Here is a 15,328-nt window from a genome sequence, read left to right on the forward strand (position 1 = left end):
AGTAAACCTGAAGTGTTTTCTATACTTTTTTTTTTACTGGGAATGTAGTTTTAAGACCAAACCATATAGTAACAAAAACCAAGCAATTCTGTGCTTCCAGGGGGTGGGGCTCCAGTACATGCCAGATGTGAAAATGACAGGGGTAGGATCTGGATATAAAATTTACTGTTGCTGGCATTTCACAATGGGAAGGCAAGAGTAAAGCCCAAACAGCCAAAACCATGTGAGGTGTTTTTCGTCCTGAGGTCCATTCAGGTTTGAGGGTTGCATCTCCCAGAGCTCACTTGCCTCTCCCTGAGCCACACACACAAACTCATCGGCCCCAGGAATCCGGCCCACCTGGGATGCTCTGAATGCACAAAGCCTAGTTTTCAGACGTGGATCAAACTAGAACTTGACGCAGACTCCAGCAGCCAACATCTTTGCAATCAGAGATCTGAAGTTGGGGCTCCAAAAGATACTTTCATAACTAGAAGAGCACTACACAAAGCTTAGAAGGTTATTAGACCTCAGTTTTGTTTTTCATAAAAAAACTAGCTTAAAAACAACTTTTTTGGGGGGGAGGATGGTAAATAATAGGTATTAATTTGAAAATGAAAAAAAGTGCCTGGACTATTGCATTTAATCATGTATTGTAATTGTGTTACTCTACCTTTTCGCATCAGAGACAGATATACAATGAACATTCAGTTATCACAGATTGCACACTAGATAGTAATTCTTCAGGCCTTTTACATAACCACCAAAGAACAGATATTGGGTTCTGCAATATAGTACAAAAGTCCACAATCAATCCAGTCTTAGCCAGTATCTTCAATTTACTTCTGTTGCTGTACAAATAATTGGCCATTACTAGGGCTTACAAGTTAATAACAGGACAAAAAAATATACATTGCACTGACACAAAAAGTCAGCTGTGTTAATAGTCATGCAACAAGTAACCAAACTTGCTGAAATTAAAAATACTTTCTAAAAACAGTTTTAACGGCATAAATATTTTTATACACAGTTCATTTACCAAAACAAAATGTATTTAAATGATACAAAGCAAAAATAAGTTTCTACCAACTTTATACATAAGAAAGTGCAAAATAACTTATCTAGAGTGTTTTTCTATTATCCGGACGGATGGCTGCTATGGGCAGCAGGCATTCTCCTCTTCAAAAAGCAGGACGTTACAGTCGCACACTACACACAGATGTTAGAATACATGGATGAGTAAATGAATAGATGGATGGCTGACCAGACAAACTACGAAGATCAGGCAGGAGCCCTGTGAGGTACTCTCAGAGAAAGAATACAGACCACACACAGGTGGATGTACATGCTGAGAATATATATGTCGGTAAACAAATTTACATGAACACAGAAGAACATCCACGGAAACAATTGGATTGTGTATGTGAGTGTACTTGGATGTGTGAGTGATTGGTGATTTCTGCATTAGAAGCAAAAAGAAAAGAAACCCCACAAACAAAACAGTTGCCCACAGCACCAGCTGCCAGAGGAAATACTATCATGACGGTTTTGGTTTCCACCTTCTCGTGAGGGAAGTTGTGTCGGAAAGTCTGAAAAAGTGTTCGTCCCACAGAACTTCATATTACATAGAGGAATAACCTTTAAGTAACTACATACACACAGTCATATATTCAAGTCTTAAAGAACACCTCTGCCATCGGATTTGGGGTAAACATGGTTCATGGACAAAAGGAGGACGTTTCTTTTAAAAAGTGTAGAATAACACTGCTACAACTCATCTATAGGGCCAGAAGGGGGCAAAGTCACGGTTCTGTGACAGCACGATTCCTGCAACTGTTAAACATTCAGCATCACTTATTGGAATTAAAGAGGATGGCGGGGGATGGGGCGTGGAAGGAGCGTGACATAGAAAGGAAAACAGAACACGACTTTTCTTCAAGTTAAAGTATTAATGCCAATAATCCTTTTATTATAACAAGTATATTTGAACTTTTAGAAATGGAAGTGTTTTAATCAATTTTGATATGTAATCATAAATAGACTGTAGGCTCAAACCTAGGTAAATAAAGGTTTAAATTTAGTAAGCATAAGGCACTAAAGCAGCCTTTATATTTTCTCTTGGAGACCTAGTTATCAAGGAAGAACAAATTTGTTCTTAAGCTGGTTTCAGCCCATTAGGTACAAGATTACTATTGTACCAATGCCTATTTTTGAATGCATGTGCATATATGTGCATTTTAGTGCATAAGTGTGCCTGTTACCAGGGCCTAAAGATGAAACGTCGGGAAAGCCAAGCCACTGTCCTTTGCATGATACCTCCACCGGGGCGTGGAGGCCAGTCCTTCCTTTCTTGGGCCATAAATGATTCTACATTTTTCAAATCACAGGGCTTTAGAATTGTTCATAATATTATCACTAAATATCTGAAAATGTTAAAATCTAGATTAAGTGTTTCATTTGTTTTATATATATATACATATATATATGTACACAACACACAGTTAAAAAAATTCCACCACCAAAGCCTTTTTTTCTGTAAACTAAACTTCTCTCCTTAGCCCCCACCAGCTTCAGTCTCCCTGGGTGTGTGTGTTCTGTATCCAACTAGTAGAATAAATTAAATAACTAAATATTAAAATACTGTAATTATATTCATAGCAAAAACAAAAAAATAGACATTGATACAGTATAAATCTCACTGTTTTCAGGTAGATGGCATTAAATGGTAAAGGTTAATTTTAAGCAGTTCTGACATGATCCAGTTTTACAACAAGGTTTCTATGTTAATTCTGTACACTTTTTTTTTTTACCCTTTTCTGAAAATAAGATATACTAGAACATCAGTGTCACCAAAGACACATACTTCTTATGTTCTATGCAAGAGAAGCTAATTTGGGTTACATGCAAATATATTTCCATTAGTTGAGGCAGGGATGCTTCCTGTATTACACCCACCGCCTGACCACCAACCATTACGCAACGCTAGGTCGGCTGTGACCAGACAGCAGTCTGAACAGAGGCTTACATGGGGCCTTGTGACGTGAGAACAACACTGAGGTGGTACGCAGTTGGGTGCAAGATGCCCAAATATTTCCAGGTTATCTTACAGCCAGACTCTTATTATTCTCCCACACTGTTTCCTAAAGAAGGTCCATATTATTTTGGTTATTAGCCTAGTGTAAGTGGAGATACTGTGGGCAACTTGAAAGGATGGACATCGGGCACACAGGCTGGGTTTGAAAGGGAAAAAAAAAGAAAACCACAGATAATGTCTTTGAGGATTTTAAAAAACATATTTATAATTAATTGGTGAGAGGTGTCAGAGAAACGATAGTAGATCATTCAGTTAGTGGTTTAGTTTGAAGTCTTATGTTACAGGAAGTAAAGTCCTTATTTAGAAAAAAAGGCCTTTATATCATTTTTACAATATACACAGTTACTTGCAGGGAAGTCAGATTTACAACCATTTTCTAAAAGCCTTTTTGTTGTTGTGGCTGTTGGTTTTTCCAAATAAGGATGAATAACTACAAAAATGAGATGCGAGAAAAGACAGCTGACAAGTGAGGATTTTCTCTTGGAGACAGCTATTGTTAGTGGGGAGAATCGATATTGACAATGTTGCTCCTAGGAGCCACCTCATATTCCTCTGGTACTGTTCACCTGAACAGCATCTGCCCCGTTATTGTACTCTACACCCGTTTTTGCAATGATCCCTTTGAATTCAACACTTCAAACGCGTGGTATGAAGAGATGTGTAAACGGAGACTGTTGCGATGCCTTCCGAGCTGCGGGCTGTGACAGGGGAATCAGGACAGGGCCTACAGACCATGGTCTCCAATCAGCTTGTTGCATGTTCAGCAATTTCGAGGTCCATCTTCTGAACCCCTTTCATGTTGTAAGTTGTAATAGCAGTTCTGACAAACACGCACCGGGGATGAGATTTTCAAGCGTTTGATTTCTGATTGAAATCGACTGCACCTATAGGAAAGCCAAAAATCAAGTAGTTATATATTTTCTGTTGGATCAGTGGCCACAGAAACCTAATTTAAAGACCCAATGGAAGATCCGAGTCAGACAGAAGGGGAGGGGAAGGAGAGGAGGCAAAACAGGGCAGGGAAGAGTTCAAGGGACTGTGCTGACAGGTCATGGGTGCTGTGGTGGTGGGAGAACTACAGGGACTACACCAGAGGGGAGAAATCAAATATTATACAATGTACAATATGAACGATGTAAGAAAATAAATTCATTTTAAAAAAATCCATGGGAATGCTTGCAGTGTAATGCCAAAGACCATATAATGGTTTGCTACATGGCTGACCAAGGACCAAAAGGAATGCAGTGTTAAAAAAAGGAGGTGGGAAATGCAGTATTATTTGGTTCAGTTTAAGAAACATAATATTAAACCAAGGCCAACTATTTCTGAAAGGCTTTTAGAAAATAAGAGGTAAGGTTTTCCTACAGAAAAATGAACAATGATGTAAAAAATATATAAAATAATAAAAAAAAGACATACTAAGGGGTAAATGCCAGGAATAACTTTAAAGCATTTTATTTAATGTAAGCATAAAGATATTAAAGATTTAGAGCTTTATTCTCTTAAAAAAAAATAAATAAAGGGGCCTCCCTGGTGGCACAGTGGTTGAGCACCATGCTGTGAAGCTGTTTGCAGCCTCTGCAGCATGGGTTTGATTCCCAGCCGGCCAGGGAGAAACCCACATGGCGTGGCAGACCTCTCCTGCCTCGCCGGCTGCTCCCCTCAGCAGTGTCTTCGGTCTGTCTGCTTGTTCTGCTTCCCACTCTGTCTCTGGTGAATTCTCTCACCCTTCTGTGCCTCTGACCTGTACCCCAGTTCTTGTATAAACAAAAAATCTTTTAAAAAATAAAGAAATAAAACAATCAAAACAATGAAAAAAAAAAAAGTTAAGGAAAGCCAAAGAGGCCTTTCTATCTGCCCAGCCTCTACCTTTCTCATGCCCTATAAACTTGGCAGGTGGGCCAGTGACTTTTTTTCTTTTAGCAGGAAAAGACTCACTGTGCACTGGGAAAGAAATTTTGTTCACTATCAGGTTCCTCTGTATTTTCAAATACTTTTATGCCTGATCCACCTTGAAGTTATTTCTTAAACAGACAGTTTGGTTTTTCTCTTTGGTTCAAATATTCTAGTTTTTGGTTCATCGTGATAGAATTCCTTAAGTAGAATATATCTAAAAGTTGTTCAAACACTTTAAAAAGTATTCCCATAGCTGGAATAAAGCAGGATGTTACTTGGATATGGACCTTCATCACTTTAAGGCTGGCTTTTCACGAGATTCAGACAGAGACTTATAATTCCTCCATTAAGGTATCAGTAAAACTATACAGAGAATAAAAAAGTACTATAAGCTTTTAAGGGGTTTAAAGGGCTGATACAGGATGTTGAGGACAACCTCAGGAATACTGATGTTTCTCAGGAACTGAAGGGCACAAAGATCAAGCACAGCTCTTCCTCTGTACCACTCTGTCAATCATTGTTGGGTTGTTTGTTCAAATTAGGCCTCCATCCACTCTTATTCAAATGTTTATGCAAGTACACACTACAAAGAACAGATGTACACTGGTGCACACACGGGGGTGGTAACTATCAGAATTAGAGTAAGCGTCTAGAAGCACAGAATGCTTTGTCAAAATCATAGAAGTTCCACTCGGCAATGACTGGCAGCAGTATGCTATGTTGGCTACTTCATCTTGAATTAAACTTCACAGGAGACAAGGTTAAGATATCTGAAGAATATTAATAATTAAAATGGCACCTTTTATTGTACACCTATATTGTTAGACTCTTAACATTTGGTGCTTTATAACACTCATGTTTCTATGTCTCATTTAACTCTCTCAATACTTCTCTGGAGAGATAATCTGCCATATTTTATAGATAAAGAAACTGGAGCTCAGTAAAGTTCGGTAATTTGCCTGAGATGAACAACAATGGACAGAAGCTCAGTGACCATCTGGTCAGGATAAACCTTTTCCAATAAGCCAATGCCGCCTACAAAACAGTTACACAATTTGAACCTAATGTGTTTTGAATGAAAATATGCCTACAGTAAGGCACTGTAAGCATTAAAGAATACTGCCTATGGATATTTTCTCTTGCCATGAAAAGTAGGGCCTGCTCTTGTGCATACGGGACCCCAGTGAATGACAGAGATGGTATGCAAGTCAATGGTGATTGGTCAACGGACTTTTTATACAGGAGGGAAACAAATCCCTGCTCTGTGACATAACCCTTAATAAAAGTGAAATGCATTAAAGACCTACATGTGAAAACCAAAGCTTTGTAATTTTCAAGGAAAATAAACATGACTAATTTTATGATTTCATAAGAAGCACATATGAAAAACCTAAAAATAACAAAGTAGTAATTGTAAATAAAATATATTAAATAAAATACTTGTATGATAGAAAAAACATATATGAAGTTGAAACACAAGGCACAGACTGGCAGAAGATATCTGCAAGATATAAGGAAGACAAAGGGTTAGTGCCTCGAGTATAGAAACAACTTCTCAAGTGAAAAAAAGGAGATAAGCAAAGCTAAAAGGAAAATGGGTCAAGTTATCCAAGAGGAAATTCGAAAAGCCAAGAAGCATATGAACGGATGTTCAACATCTCACTAGTGTTGCAAGTTAAAACAACAAAGGACTATTAGCTATCAGATTGGCAACAGTGAAAAGGTTTGGCAATATCAAGTATGAATAAGAATTTGGAGAACTTGCATATCCAGTAGGAGCTGGTGTAAATCAGCAAAACTGTTTCGAGCATAATTTTGCAATGCCTAGCTAAGCTCAAGAACATGTCTATGACCTTATCAATTCCATTCTAAAATCTCCTTTTTAGAGAAACTCTAGCTTCTGTATTAAGAGGATGTTTGTAAGGACATGCACTGCAGCACTGGTTACAGCACTGATGAAATGCAAAAATATTCATTAAGGATTTATCGAAAGGGAAGGATAAATTTTAATATATTTGTACTATAAAATAATGAGAGCTGTTAAAAATGAATACATTAGAATAAGAGTTCTCTGTGTGAATGGATTTCCAAAAAAAGGGGGAAAAAGCAAATTACAGAAGGGTAGAGTAGCACATTTATGCAAAATTGAACACATACAACAACAATACAGTATTGTTTATGGAGAGGACATATGTATTCAAAGCACAAAAATGTGTAGAAGAGGGTGTGGTTGGGGCAGGGAGGAGAGGATTTAAATGAATCAAAAATATATTTTTATGCAAATATGATGAAATACTAGCACCTTCACTGTCGTCATGGGTGACCAGGTGATTGCCATGATTATTTCTATATTTTTAATATTACAGGAATGTTTTGTAATAGTAATAAAAAAAAACAAAGAGAAAGCAAAGACTGTTATGCACGCTGTAGTGGGGACCCTGGAGCAAACTGGAACCTGCATGAAGGGCACAATTTAGATTAGATGTTAGTTCCACCTTAGTTTAACCCACGGAAACCCAGAACTGGTATCTCCTCTTACTTCTGGCAGAAGAGTTGACCACAGTTCCTGCAGTGGTGCCGTCTTTCTGTGAGGGAAAACCGCACAGAGCAGCCCGAACAGCTGTCACCTCCCTCGTCCTTCACCCAGTGGTCAGCAGCAGAACGGCCAGGCTGGTCACTCACAGACCAGCTGAAAACTCGGCCTCGACTATCACCAATGAGGATCCTACTGTGGTCCCTGCAGGAGACATGAGGAGAAAGACACCTCAGAGAAGGCAGCAACACAGACATAAAGCGAAAGAGCGCCTCTGTTCCCCTCAAGGCTGAGCACTGCGCGGGGAGGGGGCTGATAAGGGGTGGTAGCTTGTGTATAGAGAGACAAAAACAGAACTGAGCGTGACTTTCCACTTACATGTCAATTCTCTTTGGAGTAAATCTTTCCAAATCTTTGAAGAACACGGAAGACAAAGGTTTTGCTTTTATACATTTGAAATTAAAACTCAAGCTCTGCCAGTTTTCTTCTTCAGATTCCTATGTTTGAGGCACATATGCCAATACAATGAAATCTACTTTCCCCATGACCTGCCCTGGCTGAGCAGATCATGAGGAAGCGGAGCTGGAAAGGCCTGACACTTACTTGGAAACGCCCAGGGCGGTGATCTCTGCTGGGTGGGCGTTGTCCTTGCGATCGAAGGCCGTGTGCATGGTTAGCTTACTCCTGAACACCAGTTGCCGCTCCCACCGGTATCCTGCAGTGGAAAAATGGAATGCATGACTTGGTAAAGTCAGGGTAGGTATACCCTAAATCAGTGTTTTTAAATGTGAGGGCCCCACAACAGGTACAGTAACTTTTCCAGAAGCTGCTGCCTTGCTTGAAGGTTAAGCAATTTAGCTTCACTTCTTGGTCACAGGCCAAGTCAGAGGGTGTCTCGTTTGCAAACTCAAATATAGGGCAGGGGAAATCTTCAATGCAAGAAGAAACAACTTTAGTGGAGAGTCTTATCTGTAACTCTAACATAAGCAAAGTTACCAGTGAATTCAATGCAGTTTTACTTATTTATCTATAATTAATAACTTATCCAGTTTAAAAAGATGTCATGATTTGTGAATACTGAATGTGGTTTTTTGCCTGAGGGTTTTTTTTTTTTCTTTTAGTGCCCAACATATTGCACATACTACTCTGGTAAAGAATTTCCAGGTGCACTTTATACAAGAAGAAATTCAAGATTCTTTGTGGGCGGCTCAGGTCACAGGTGTGCAGCCTGGGGAGAGCTAGAGCCCACAGTGCCAGTCAACCAACCCTCCCACCGCCCTCAAGGAGCAAGACTAGATTTCAAGTTACCAGGCTTTAATCTGCTGTAATTCCGAACTTCAATGGGATTGGGGATGGGATGATTAAGGGGACCCTGCAGATGGGCTCTGGTCTGGCCCTCCGAATAGTTCACAAATATGAAACCATCTTTCTCATCCAGACTGAGCTGGTCGGACCAGCGCCGGGAGTCATCGGAGCCGCTGTCGGTGCACCAAGTGGCTGTGGCGCGGCAGGAGGCGGCCCGGGGCCTGTGGCTGGTGCTGCCAGGCTGGCTGGGTGTCTCCTTGGGATCTTGGCTGATGCTTTGCTCCTCTACTTCTGAATCGCTGCTGTCCTCATCCTGGGCTTCCTGCCCTGGGGGGTGGATGGGAGAATTAGAAGACATACACACACACATCATAGACTCAGCTTTGTTCTACTGGTATTTTTCTCCGCTAGTTAAGACAAATACTCGACGCTAAGTATAACAATAAAACTACCAGAATTTTTAGTTAGATTACAGTAGTAAAAAAAGGGTATAAGTTCTGAGTTCATAGAATACTTTTGCCAAAATCCTTAGCCTGGCATTTCTCACTCTCTGCCTTTCACTCTCTTCCACAACACAGCTTGATGGTGCAAATCTATTCTCCACGCAGCCCTGCTCCTTGCTCCATAATTCTGCACATACCTTCAGCCTTTCTTAGATCCATCTTCCCAGTCTTCGTATTCCATGTTACCTATCTTTCAAGGGATCATTTAAACATTTCTTTCTCAAAAATCTCACCTGGTTTCTGCAGCACAAAGCAAAGCACTTTTTCCCTCTTGTGAACTTCTGTAACAGTTGTACGCCTGTAGTGTACCTGAAATTCTCACCCTAAACTATTACTCTTGGACACTGTTTCTGTAAGACAGTGATCAACTTGAGAGAACAAGTCCCAAGCACAGTCCCAATAACACAGGTGAATGAATTCTTGGTGAAGCTTTAATTTAGGATTTGGTCAACCCCCACTTTTTATTGTTATTTTGCATTTCCATTGTTTTTTTTCAAGTCCTCGATACCACTAGCAGACTAGATGACTAATCTAAACAGAGGTTTTCACCTCAAATGATCATGAGCTTATGAACTTTAAGCTCTTCAAACAAGCAGTCGAGGGAGAGGCTTCAATTTCCAGTGACCTTGTCTTCTCTTTCACCCAAGCTAATAACCTCACATCCTCCCGCTTCTACACAAAGGTCAATTTGCTACTGAGCTGGTCTCCCCCATTCTGTCTGGCACAGGACTACACAACAGAAGAGCATGTGCCAATGTCTCTCCTCCCTGATTTTGATCCTTTCTTCTATCGTTTATTAATCTCACCTTTCACTGTTTACTCACTTAAAAACTTGTTGTTGGATCCTTTAATCCAATGTCCTGTACATAACAGGTAGCACCCAATCACTTGCTGAACTGAACTGAATCTTTCTGTCCCTAACACCTATAAGACCTTTTCAAAGGAGCTGCAACTATGTAGAAATTTATATTAAAGTAATACAGTAATACAAGGACTAAAATGTACTGCCTATGTGATCTTTTCAGTTTTCTGGCAAAGAAAGGAAAATTTACTAAAAGAGGTGATTTGTGTCTTTATGATCATAAGTCTTTTTCCCTTAGTAATGCCCGCATACTTTAAACCCCTTTGAATATTCCATGTACAAAAATTAATCACAAAGAAATAATCAAGGTCAAATTTAAAACTGTACTCCCTGCCAGGGAGTCCCTTGTACTAACTGTTTTAACTCAAAGGCAGGTAACATCTCTGGAGAGAAGCAACTCAATGCAGATCTTGGCCTGGTTTTATGGCATCATTTTCAATCATTCTGCATAGAAATCATCTATCTCTACATTTCACTGGAAATTTTTTAAATGCTTCATAAATAATGGATAACAGTATACAGATGACCAGGTTGCAGTTTGAATTAATGCCCTTCTTGAGCAGGCCCAGGGTGGGGACTCTGGCCTGCTTTTGTGAATAGCTTATAAACACGATGCCACCTTGTCATCCATGCTGAGGTGTTAAGTGACAGCACAATAGTCACGACCAAGGCCTGGGCAGACCTGCCCATCACTGGACTCTCTAGATCTGCTTTATGTTTTCAGACCTGAAAACCTAAGCATTTGGTACTCCAGGAATCTAGCAACTCTAGTTAATCTAGAAACAAGTCACTGACACACTGAGTGTTACAGAGTGACCGAGAGAGAATTTTTCCAGGCCTGCCCAGCTCTCTCACACAATAGGCAACTATCATGTTTCTCAGATTCGTGCTCAAATTCAGGTTCCTGTTCATGTTGTTTGACCAGTTTCTCTATAATGACTTAAAAACAGTCCAAAAACTATCAAATAGCTTTTTTGAAACTATGAAATACCTATTTGTGCTTCTGGACAGTCTTCTTGCATCTCTAGGACTTCAACAGGCTCAGGAGCTGGTGTTTCAGGAACTTGTAAAAATTCCATTCTCCAAAACTGAGTAAGCGTGAAAAGAAATAAACATATTAGGAAACAACTTTTGTCACTGGATGAAGATGGTTTCTCAAGGTTAAACAGATAATTTCCATTATTGCATAACCAGATTTCTCTGAGTCTTGCAAAATATGGTGTCTACATACACGGTGCTTCCCAAATATCAGATGATAAATGATGTTTTATGGTAGAGGGAAAAGGACCATAGTCAAGTCAACTTGAAAAAATGATTCAATGAAGTATACTTTGTTTCCTACAACAACCTCTCCCCTGTGCTAATACAGATTCACAGATGCTAATATAGACTCTCCTTCAAGAAGGCACAAAGCAAGCAGGATCCCAAGATGTTATTTGGCTTTGGAGCTTTTTCATAATGCCCTATGACATAATCATCTGAGACACTTCCTGGAGGGGTAGGGGTATGCATGCCATTTGAGGAGCAGGTTGTATGTGGGAGGGGTTCAGAGCTTCATTGTTGCCTATCTTGATTGCTCTCTGCTTTTACAGAGATAACAATTCAAGAAAATAGGCAAATCCCCTCAATGATAAGAAATCTAAATACTTGGTGGATTCTATTTTCTGTAGAGGCCCAACACATAGAAAACCAGGGAAAGGATAAACTATCCAGGATTCAGGGCAAATATTCCAGGACTCTAGACAGGGAATGAATGAATGACCTGGAAGCATTTCCTGCTCCGTATCTCTCTGTAAAGAAGAAAGAGTCCTGTTTTCCCTAAGAAGTCTTCTGACAGGCTGAAAATTCAAAACTTAGCAAGAAGTGTGTTTAGCAGTCTCAATGAGACATGGAAACCACATTTGCGTGGCTTTCTTGTGTCAAACTGTCAAGTGGTTGGTAGCACTAAGAAATCTAAAGAGGAAGAAAAGGGGCGAGTCATTGACAGTCCCCATGTCTAACAGCGACAGGCTTGTTTGGATCTGAGCAAATCTGCTACATGACTTTACAACCTGTTCAGGGGTGGACAGCTTCACAAGTTTCAGGTAAATAGGCAGCAAACACCCTTATGTACTCGTCTTGGAGTGGACTTACCCGGACCACGCCATCCGAGTGTCCCGTGACAATGACGTTCTGTGTGTCCCATTCATTCATCTCTGACACACAGCAGCAGACGATTTGCTGGCTCCGACCTGTGAATGTGTTTACACTCACGATCGGGTTCCCGTTGATGCTCCACACATGGATATATGTGCCGGCACAGGATACAATGTCCCCCTGGAGGGGAGAGAAATAGTTTCACTCCTTTCATATAACATTCCGGTTTCAGAAGCAAACTGAATCCTTGGCCTAATGCTCAAAAAAACCTTTCAATCCTTGCACAAGTAATTTCTAAGGCAATCTAGAATTCAGAGCTCACTGACTTAAAAAAAATACCCTCAACATACCGAGATATCTGACTGCAGAATTAAGGCTACCAGGAGAGAATGGGGGACAAAGCCCCAATGGACTATGATAGGGCTTTGGTGGTAGGGGTGGCAAGGTAAAAGGCATCGGAGGTGGTGCAAACCTATACCTCTAATTCACTGTAAACCAATGTTACCCCAATTAAAAAAAAAAAGATTTCAAGGTTGAGCAGATGCTGCGGCCAAGGTGATCTGAAAGGGAGACATGGGTAGGAATCCTTCTGTTCCCAGTTTATGCCCACTCACATCCTCTTCCCCCCACTGCTGAATAACATTTATTTCAGGTTGACTGTGTGTGTAATATGAGGAGGGGGTGAACTACTCATTTTCCTCCCATTGTTCACAAACTCTATTTGTTCCGTTCATTTTAAGGCAGGAATCCAGCTCCCTTTAATTTTATAAAAATGAGTCCAACCACCAAAACTACAGAAATGTTTCAGTCCAGATACAGTTGTACCTCTTCAATAAACAGAAAGATGGAATTTTAGTAACATTGTAATATCCCTTTTTGGAATTTATATTTACCACAAGGGTGGGAGAGTGAGGGAGAAAAAGAAGAAAACTGGTATTAGGTCACTTCTTGGCAAAATCTTAACAAACCCTAGGATTGCTCTGATAATTCATGATTACCAAAGATGAAAAGAACAACCTTCCCACTCAAACTGTAACAGGTTTGGCTCCATGCAACCTGGGAGAATACAATCACCACAGTTAGAGTAACTAAGATGTTTTCTGAATTATCTCCTGGTGCCAGTTACTGTAGAGGACACTTTAGACATTCCATTTAATCCTTACAATAAGCCTGGCAGGTTAGGTATTATCAGCCCTACTTTACAGAGGATGAAAGAGCTCAAGTAACCTTCTTGTTATCAGAGTCAAGATTTGAACCCAGCTTTTTCTAGCCTATGTACATTACACCAAACTGCCTCTCATCACTCACTAAGATAAATGATTGTTGTGATGCTAGGTACTGACTTTGGAAATAACCTGGTGAATTTCAGTACAGCCAGCAGGCACACAATAATCTAGAGGAATTGGAAGATGCTCAACAAAAGCAGATGGAAAGCAGAACCTGAACAGCAGCACCCAGGAAGGAGGACAGCATGATGGAGGCAGGATAAAGAGGCCTTTGTCCACTGTCCTGGTCCTGCTACCGCTCTTTTCCCTCCTTCCCTCCCTTCCTTCCTTGGCTCTTCCACCCAGATGGCATGAATCAATCCAAAACTCAAACAAAAATACTACTTAGCAGAGCACTGCTGTTTCAACCTCTGCATCAGAACCACCTCTGACAATGAGAGTCAGCATTTGTGCATTGATTAGTGGTGGCCTCACTCTCTGTAAGCGATGAGAGATCGCTGCCCTCTGCAAGGCTTTCTCCAGTTACTCCAGGTACCTCAATTAGAGTGCATTACAGCAAATTCTGTGGTTATGAGGGCTGAACAGTAAGAAGAACAAAAGGGCAGCAGCAAGGTAACTTTGATTCAAAATGTAGACTGATAGCCTGATGTAAAGTAGACTTGATGTTGGCCACATAAATAGAAATCTTTTTCATGAGTCATTTAGAAATTACAAAAGCATCTGAAAAGTGGAAAATCAAACACTTCTGCAATGTTTGCAGCAACTACTGCAATCCAGTGGGTGTGTAATAGCTTAACTAACCACTGACTATAAATAAAATTCTCAGTCTGTTAAGTTAATAACAACTCCAAAACATAGTGCTGGCAATAGTGGAATCAAGCATTTTACTGAGGGCAGCACTGCTGGATTGGAACGGTTCTGCTGTACTAACATTTTGGTAAAACTCTTAGCTACCAACATCTGCAGGATCAACCCAAGGTCTGTTGTAAAAACATCTTAAACCTTTAAAAAATGCCAAAAAAAAAAAAGCAGTTTTACTTTTAACTCCACTTGCTCCCCTCTCATTCCCAAAACTCTGGCTGCTCTTACTGTTATCAGGCAGGCTATGAGCTACTGACAGGAACACGTTTTGCTTTTTTTCCCCATTCTCTTTCAGTGACATAATATATGCTACTATCTTATGGTAGAAATTAAAGATGGATGTAACATGCCTCACAAGAAAAGTTGATTGGGTGAGGCCAGAAGACTCATGCAGGATAAATTCTGGTGAGAATTGGTTCTGTATATCTAAACAGTGAGGCTTTCGGGAGGGGGCAAGTCTGGCTGATTTGCAATGTGGGCATCATCTACATATGAAGGTAGTAACTTGTTCCTTGGACACAGAGGCCTCAGGCTTTGTAAACCTACCCTTTCTTTCCTTGCTTACCAAACACCCCAGTAACGACTGTTACCCTTCCACCTCAAGTGGGCTTGGTCTGGATGAGGGACTCTTAGGTCTATGCATTTATTTTATTCTGAGTCATTTTATTTATTTCTATGTAAAATAATTATTTTTGAGAAGGCATAATATCCTTTGATAACTTTGAGATGTTTTGAAGAAAATTCTTCAACAATTTACCACTTGTTTGGATACTTAAATATTACTATTCTCTGTTTCCATAATAAATAAAAAATTTGAATGTGTTTCATAAAAATTTCAGTGCCATTTTAATATTCTTTAAAAATACATTCAAAATACTAACAATGATGTAAGCCAGTGGTAATACAGTTAAAAAAAAGTCATTTAAAAGTCAT

The 15,328-nt window shown here is 39.9% G+C and overlaps 1 protein-coding gene across 13 annotated transcripts in view; it reads right to left on the bottom strand.

Moving 5' to 3' along the window:
* Positions 1-572: 572 nt before the first annotated feature.
* WDFY3 (WD repeat and FYVE domain containing 3) overlaps positions 573-15,328 on the bottom strand; it is a 263,597-nt gene continuing 248,841 nt past the window's right edge. For 10 of the 13 annotated variants that reach the window (XM_054687824.1, XM_054687825.1, XM_054687826.1 and 7 more), the window contains 6 exons: positions 12,306-12,488; positions 11,164-11,260; positions 8,811-9,134; positions 8,106-8,217; positions 7,509-7,706; positions 573-3,957 (listed from right to left, as the gene is read on the bottom strand). In XM_054687824.1, the coding sequence (XP_054543799.1) occupies positions 3,834-3,957; positions 7,509-7,706; positions 8,106-8,217; positions 8,811-9,134; positions 11,164-11,260; positions 12,306-12,488 (1,038 nt within the window). In that variant the 3' untranslated portion in view covers positions 573-3,833. The remainder of the gene's footprint in view (positions 3,958-7,508; positions 7,707-8,105; positions 8,218-8,810; positions 9,135-11,163; positions 11,261-12,305; positions 12,489-15,328) is intronic. The other 3 variants (XM_054687834.1, XM_054687833.1, XM_054687831.1) reach the window with 2 other exon arrangements.

Source organism: Talpa occidentalis, unplaced genomic scaffold (assembly GCF_014898055.3).
Source record: "Talpa occidentalis isolate TD23 unplaced genomic scaffold, MPIMG_talOcc4v2.1 talOcc4.6, whole genome shotgun sequence".
Classification (NCBI taxonomy): Eukaryota; Metazoa; Chordata; class Mammalia; order Eulipotyphla; family Talpidae; genus Talpa; species Talpa occidentalis.